Here is an 8,055-nt window from a genome sequence, read left to right on the forward strand (position 1 = left end):
AGGGCCACCTCAGCCATGTCCTCTCCAGGGGGAACACCCCCACTCTCCCCAGCCTTCCCAGCCCCAGGAGCATCAGCAGGAGCTGCCAGGTGTGGGATGGCCTCACCTGAGGATGATGTGCACGGATTCCAGGCGGGAGGTGATGTAGGCTTTGGTCACCTCGGGCGTGTAGGTCTCCAGCATGTGCGGCTCCGTGGCCTTCACGTAGGGCACGGACGCCGCCAGGCGCTGCCACAGGCTCAGCAGGTAGTGCACACTGTTGGGAGCAAATTCCCAGTGCTTCCACAGGGAAAAGAGAAGGAAAACAAAGCAAGGAGTTATGATTTGTGCTGTTTGACTTGAATTTTTCCCACAGAATTTGAGCTGGAAGTGATTAACGCTCAGCTCGCTGCACCTTCCATTGGTTAGTGGCCAAATTAGTCAGGAATTTCAGAGCACACTGATGGCACAAAATTCCCAATGCTTCCAGAGGGAAAAGAGAATGAAAACAAAGCAGGGAGTTATGATTTGTGCAGTTTGACTTGAGTTTTTCCCACAGAATTTGAGCTGGAAGGGGTTTAAACCTCAGCTCGCTGCACTTTCCATTGGCCTAGTGGCCAAATTAGTCAGGAATTTCAGGGCACATTTTCGGGAGTAAATTCCCAGTGCTTCCACAGGGAAAAGAGAATGAAAACAAAGCAAGGAGTTATGATTTGTGCAATTTGACTCGAGTTTTTCCCACAGAATTTGTCCTGGAAGTGTTTCATGCTCAGCTCGCTGCACCTTCCATTGGCCTTTAATGGCCTGGTTACCAAATTAGCCAGGAATTTCAGGGCACATTTTCGGGAGCAAATTCCCAGTGCTTCCACAGGGAAAAGAGAAGGAAAACAAAGCAAGGAGTTATGATTTGTGCAATTTGACTCGAGTTTTTCCCACAGAATTTGGACTGGAAGGTGCTTAATGCTCAGCTCGCTGCACCTTCCATCGGCCTTTAATGGCCTGGTTACCAAATTAGCCAGGAATTTCAGAGCACATTGATGGGACAAAATTCCCAATGCTTCCACAGGGAAAAGAGAATGAAAACAAAGCAGGAAGTTATGATTTGTGCTGTTTGACTTGAGTTTTTCCCACAGAATTTGGACTGGAAGGTGCTTAATGCTCAGCTTGCTGCACCTTCCATTGGCCTAGTGGCCAAATTAGTCAGGAATTTCAGGGCACATTTTCGGGAGCAAATTCCCAGTGCTTCCACAGGGAAAAGAGAAGGAAAACAAAGCAAGGAGTTATGATTTGTGCAGTTTGACTTGAGTTTTTCCCACAGAATTTGGACTGGAAGGTGCTTAATGCTCAGCTCGCTGCACCTTCCATTGGCTTTTAATGGCCTGTTACCAAATTAGCCAGGAATTTCAGAGCACACTGATGGGACAAAATTCCCAATGCTTCCACAGGGAAAAGAGAATGAAAACAAAGCAAGGAGTTATGATTTGTGCAGTTTGACTTGAGTTTTTCCCACAGAATTTGTGCTGGAAGTGTTTAATGCTCAGCTCGCTGCACCTTCCATTGGCCTAGTGGCCAAATTAGTCAGGAGTTTCAGGGCACATTTTTGGGAGTAAATTCTCAGTGCTTCCACAGGGAAAAGAGAAGGAAAACAAAGCAAAAAGTTATGATTTGTGCAGTTTGACTTGAGTTTTTCCCACAGAATTTGTCCTGGAAATGTTTAATGCTCAGCTCACTGCACCTTCCATTGGCCTTTAATGCCCTGGTTACCAAATTAGCCAGGAATTTCAGGGCACACTGTTGGGAGCAAATTCCAAGTGATTCCAGAGGGAAAAGAGAAGGAAAACAATCCAGGAACATACAATTTGTGCTGTTTAAGTTTTTCCCACAGTATTTGGATTACAAGGGGTTTCAAGTTCAGCTCACTGCACCTTCCATTGGCCTTTAATGCCCTGGTTGCAAAATTAACCAGGAATTGCAGGGCACATTGTTGGGAGCAAATTCCCAGTGCTTCCACAGGGAAAAGAGAAGGAAAACAAGCCAGAGAGTTGTGATTTGTGTTGTTTGATTCAAGTTTTCCCCTCAGAATTTGGGTGGGAAGGTGTTTAAAGCTCAGTTCCTTCCACCTTCCACTGGTTACCAAATTAGCCAGGAATTTCAGAGCACACTGATGGGGGAAAATTCCCAGTGCTTCCAGAGGGAAAAAAGAAGGAAAACAAAGAAAGGAGTTACAATTTGTGTTGTTTGATTCTAGTTTTTCCCACAGAATTTGAGCTGGAAGGGGTTTAAACCTCAGCTCGCTGCACTTTCCATTGGCCTAGTGGCCAAATTAGTCAGGAATTTCAGGGCACATTTTTGGGAGTAAATTCCCAGTGCTTCCAGGGGGAAAAAAAAGAAGGAAAACAAAGCAGGGAGTTATGATTTGTGCAGTTTGACTCGAGTTTTTCCCTCAGAATTTGTCCTGGAAGTGTTTAATGCTCAGCTCGCTGCACCTTCCACTGGCCTTTAATGCCTTGGTTGCTAAATTAACCAGGAATTTCAGGGCACATTGTTGGGAGCAAATTCCCAGTGCTTCCAGAGGGAAAAGAGAAGGAAAACAAGCCAGGGAGTTACGATCTGTGTTGTTTGATTCAAGTTTTTCCCTCAGAATTTGGGTGGGAAGATGTTTAAAGCTTAGCTCCTTCCACCTTCCACTGGTGGCCAAATTAACTAGGAACTTCACAGCACACTGTTGGGAGAAATTTCCCAGTGCTTCCAGAGGGAAAAGAGAAAGAAAACAAAGCAAGGAGTTATGATTTGTGTTGTTTGACTTGAGTTTTTCCCTCAGAATTTGGGTTGGAAGGTGTTTAAAGCTCAGTTCCTTCCACTGGCCTCGTAACTAAATTAACCAGGAATTTCAGGGCACGCTGCAGGGAGCAAATTCCCAGTGCTTCCAGAGGGGAAAAAAGAAGGAAAACAAAGCAAGGAGTTATGATTTGTGCTGTTTGATTTGAGTTTTTCCCTCAGAATTTGAGCTGGAAGGTGTTTAATGCTCAGCTTGCTGCAGCTTCCACTGGCCTTTAATGGCATGTTGCTAAATTAATGAGGAATTTCAGAGCACATTGTTGGAAGTTAATTCCCAGTGCTTCCAGAGGGAAAAGGGAAGGAAAATAAACCAGGGAGTTATGATTTGTATTGTTTGACTTGAGTTTTTCCCCCAGAATTTGGATTGGAAGAGGTTTAAAGCTCAGCTTGTTGCACCTTGCACTGGCCTGGTTGCCAAATGAACCAGGAATTTCAGGGCACACGTGGACCTGAGTCCTTCCCAGCACTCAGAAAACACTGGGAGATAATCCCAAATTCCCAGGACATGCAGCTGAATCCCAGGCCTCCCCCAGCTCCCACACACTGCACAGCCTGAGCTGCTTCCCAGGAATTCCAATTCCACAAACAAAGGAATTTGTTTTTTAAACCTTCTCCCGTGCAGGGCTGTGGTTGTGAGCTGTACACACAGCTGGAAAACTCAGTGGAAATATCCATGATATTCCAATTCCTCCCAATCCCCCTGAGCGCATTGCAACAGTGAAGTGAGACAGAATCCTAAAAATAAACCTTATTTAACACGGTTTTTTTTTATTCCCTGCTATGATATGGAAAAGCCTCTGGAGGCATGGCAACAACTCAGCCTTCCCACATGGATTCCATTCAGGATTTCAGAGGATGATCCACGAGGGATTTCTGTAAAAATTCTGTAAAAATTTCTGTTTTCCAGAGAATGCAAAGGGCAGGGAAGGGCTGTACCTGCAGGCTGGTGACGGTGAAGTTGGCGATGAGCCGGATCACCTCGGGGTAGTTCTCCACCTTCACCAGTTCTCCCAGTTGGTAATTGCTTTTCAACCGGGCCAGCAGCCGGCAGAACTCGTGGTAATTGTTGGGGTCTGACAAACTCTGAGGGGACAGAAAGAGGAGGGGGATTCAGGAGCAGCTCTGCTGTCCCCTGCCACAGGCTGGGATGGATCACCATGGAATCAGAGAGAGCTGCAACAACAAACCCAAGCTCCCAACAAATCCCACCCTGCCCATTAAACCAGGTCAGCAATTGCCACATTTCCTGGTTTTTGGGCAATTCCAGGGATGCTTCCAGTCCTTAAAAACCCTTCCAATAGAGAATTGTTCCTACAGGAGGAGTTCTGCTGTCCCCTGCCAGAGGATCAGATGGATCATCACAGAATCAGAGAGAGCTCCAAGAACAAGCTCCCAACAAATCCCATTCTGCCCATTAAACCAGGTCAGCAATTGCCACATTTCCTGGGTTTTGGGCATTTCCAGGGATGCTTCCAGTCCTCAAATACTCTTCCAATTGAGAAATTGCTCCTACAGGAGCAGCTCTGCTGTCCCCTGCCAGAGACTCCGTTAATTATGAAATTGGAGAACAAGCCCAAGCTCCCACCAAATCCCATTCTGCCCATTAAACCAGGTCAGCAACTGCCACATTTCCTGGTTTTTGGGCATTTCCAGTCCTTAAACACTCTTCCAATGGAGAATTGTATCTACAGGAGCAGCTCTGCTGTCCCCTGCCAGAGGCTGGGATGGATCACCATGGAGTCAGAGAGAGCTGCAATAACAAACCCAAGTTCCCAACAAATCCCACCCTGCCCATTAAACCAGGTCACCAATTGCCACATTTCCTGGTTTTTGGGCATTTCCAGGGATGCTTCCAGTCCTTAAATACCCTTCCAATAGAGAATTGTTCCTACAGGAGCAGCTCTGCTGTCCCCTGCCAGAGGCTGGGATCATCATGGAATTGGAGACAGCTCCAACAAGAAGCCCAAGCTCCCACCAAATCCTACTCTGCCCATTAAACCAGGTCAGCAATTGCCACATTTCCTGGGTTTTGGGATGGTTCCAGTCCTTAAACACTCTTCCAATGGAGAATTGTATCTACAGGAGCAGCTCTGCTGTCCCCTGCCAGAGCCTCAGATCATCTTGGAATCACAGAGGGCGCCAACAAGAAGCCCAAGCTCCCAACAAATCCCATTCTGACCAGGCAGCAATTGCCACATTTCCTGGGTTTTGGGAACTTCCAGTCCTTAAAAACCCTTCCAATAGAGAATTGTTCCCACAAGAGCAGCTCTGCTGCCCCATGCCAGAGGATCAGATGGATCATCACAGAAACAGAGAGAGCTCCAAGAACAAGCTCCCAACAAAACCCACTCTGCCCATTAGACAAAGTCAGCAATTGCCACATTTCCTGGGTTTTGGGCAATTCCAGGGTTGCTTCCAGTCCTTAAAAACCCTTCCAATAGAGAATTGTTCCTACAGGAGCAGCTCTGCTGTCCCCTGCAGGAGGCTCAGATCATCATGGAATTGGAGACAGCTCCAACAAGAAGCCCAAGCTCCCAACAAATCCCATTCTGACCAGTCAGCAATTGCCACATTTACTGGTTTTGGGATGGTTCCAGCCCTTAAACACTCTTCCAATGGAGAAATTGTTCCTACAGAAGCAGCTCTGCTGTCCCCTGCCAGAGGCTGGGATGGACCATCACAGAATCAGAGAGAACTCCAAGAACAAGCTCCCACCAAATCCCACTCTGCCCATTAAACCAGGTCAGCAACTGCCACATTTCCTGGTTTTTGGGCATTTCCAGGGATGCTTCCAGTCCTTAAGTACCCTTCCAATAGAGAATTGTTCCTACAGGAGCAGCTCTGCTGTCCCCTGCCAGAGCCTCAGATCATCATGGAATCAGAGAGAGCGCCAACAAGAAGCCCAAGCTCCCCACAAATCCCATTCTGACCAGTCAGCAATTGCCACATTTCCTGGGTTTTGGGACATTTCTAGGGATGCTTCCAGTCCTTAAATACGCTTCCAATTGAGAAATTGCTCCTACAGGAGCAGCTCTGCTGTCCCCTGCCAGAGACTCCGTTAATTGTGAAATTGGAGAACAAACCCAAGCTCCCACCAAATTTCCCTCTTTTCCCACCAGAGGGAAAAGAGAAGGAAAACAAAGCAGGGAGTTATGATTTGTGCAGTTTGACTTGAGTTTTTCCCACAGAACTTGGACTGGAAGGTGCTTAATGCTCAGCTCGCTGCACCTTCCATTGGCCTAGTGGCCAAATTAGTCAGGAATTTCAGGGCACATCCCACTCTGCCCATTAAACCAGGTCAGCAATTGCCACATTTCCTGGTTTTTGGGCAATTCCAGGGATGCTTCCAGTCCTCAAAAACCCTTCCAATAGAGAAATTGCTCCTACAGGAGGAGTTCTGATGTCCCCTGACAGAGACTCAGTTAATTGTGAAATTGGAGAACAAGCCCAAGCTCCCACCAAATCCCACTCTGCCCATTAAACCAGGTCAGCAACTGCCACATTTCCTGGTTTTTGGGCATTTCCAGGGATGCTTCCAGTCCTTAAAAACCCTTCCAATAGAGAATTGTTCCTACAGGAGCAGCTCTGCTGTCCCCTGCCAGAGGCTCAGATCATCATGGAATCACAGAGGGCGCCAACAAGAAGCCCAAGCTCCCAACAAATCCCATTCTGACCAGGCAGCAATTGCCACATTTCCTGGTTTTTGGGCAATTCCAGGGATGCTTCCAGTCCTTAAATACCCTTCCAATGGAGAAATTCTTCTTATATCCACCATAAGCCTTCCTTGGCCGTGGAATGGTGGGAAAAGGGAAGAGGAGGGCAACGCTGCACTTTGCCAAGTGTCCAAGTGGGACGTAAAAAAGGCTTTTTTCAATGAATTGTCTTCCATGAAATCCATGAAAAGGATATTTTGGGATGGAATGTGCTGGACAGGATGCACAGACTCATCTCCTCCCTGGAACACTCACCTGGGGGTTTTCCAGTATCCGTTTCACTCCATCCACCAGGTGGGATAAGAACTTTGCCCTCTCGGCGTTGTTGAAGAGGGAGCGGCGCACGGAGGCGATCTGCACCAAGCAGGATAAAACCTGCCAGGACACAGAAAAACGGGAAGAAACACAAAAGCAGGGATGAAAACGAGGAAATGAAGAATTTTCCCCCTCATGACACGAGCAGGGATTGAGGTTTGGTGCTCCTTTAGGGACCAAACAACTCCTTGGTCTCCGCAGAGGAGAAAGAAATCACAGCACCCAAAGGAACAGCTCCATCCCAAAAATGACAAAAATGACAGAATTATGGAATTCCTGAGGTTGGAAAAGCCCTCCAAGGTCAGAGCCCAACCTTGGATCCCCACCTTGGCACCCAGCCCAGAGCTCTGAGTGCCATGTCCAGGCTTTCCCTGGACACCTCCAGGGATGGGGATCCCAATGGAATAATTTCAGATTTCCATTTAAAAAAAGGATTCTCACACCTCAAATCTCTCCTGAATATTTAAGGCTTGAAATTCAGGATTAGCCATTAACTCTCCACCAGAATAAGTGGAGTTTCCACAGAAAAATTCTTTCTGAAGGCCCTTCCCTCTCAGCCTTGTTGTCACTGAGCTTTAATGATGGGAAATATTTCTCAGATAAATGCCTGAAAGGCCTTTCTAAATTATTTTTCCAGAAGAGATAATAAACTTTTTATTTTTTCCAGAAGAAATAATTCAACTTTTAATTTTTCAAGAAGAAATAATCCAACTTTGAGCTCAGTTGTGCTCTTGGCTCTTTCATCCCAAATGGACATGGCCTCATTTGGAAGGGTGGAAGGAGAAATTTCATTCCTGGGGGGTGTTCCCAGGTTTGCTCCACTATTCCTGGTGTGGTTTTAGGACTTGGTTTGGGAATAACAGGAGCTGCTCCCTCAAGGGGATGAGCAAACAGGAGATTCCAAGATGGGTGAGGAGAAAGGAGGTTGGAATTCCAGTAAAAAAAGTGCTTTTAGGGAAAATCCAACCTCGGAGATGCTTCAAAACTCTCAGCAGCATTTGGACACTTCAGCATAACCTGGGGTATCTGAATCCCCAGGAAATCACCCAGAGGAATCCTAAAATCAAGGAAAATAAACCCTGGACTTACCAGAGGAGAAAATGAAGGAGGGATGGAATGATAAAGATCAAAAAACAACTGAAGGGTCGAAGAATCCAAGAATGCTGCAAGAGAAAAGAGGATTTTACCTCCATTTACAGCTTCCCACAGG

At 46.7% G+C, this 8,055-nt stretch overlaps 1 protein-coding gene across 1 annotated transcript in view; it reads right to left on the bottom strand.

Annotated features, from left to right (window-relative positions):
- XPO7 (exportin 7) overlaps positions 1-8,055 on the bottom strand; it is a 91,233-nt gene that overhangs the window by 46,557 nt on the left and 36,621 nt on the right. Inside the window, 4 exon segments of the mRNA XM_077191644.1 lie at positions 107-279; positions 3,754-3,900; positions 6,786-6,905; positions 7,935-8,008. Of these exon segments, the coding sequence (XP_077047759.1) occupies positions 107-279; positions 3,754-3,900; positions 6,786-6,905; positions 7,935-8,008 (514 nt within the window).

This window comes from Agelaius phoeniceus, chromosome 30 (genome assembly GCF_051311805.1).
Source record: "Agelaius phoeniceus isolate bAgePho1 chromosome 30, bAgePho1.hap1, whole genome shotgun sequence".
Lineage (NCBI taxonomy): Eukaryota > Metazoa > Chordata > Aves > Passeriformes > Icteridae > Agelaius > Agelaius phoeniceus.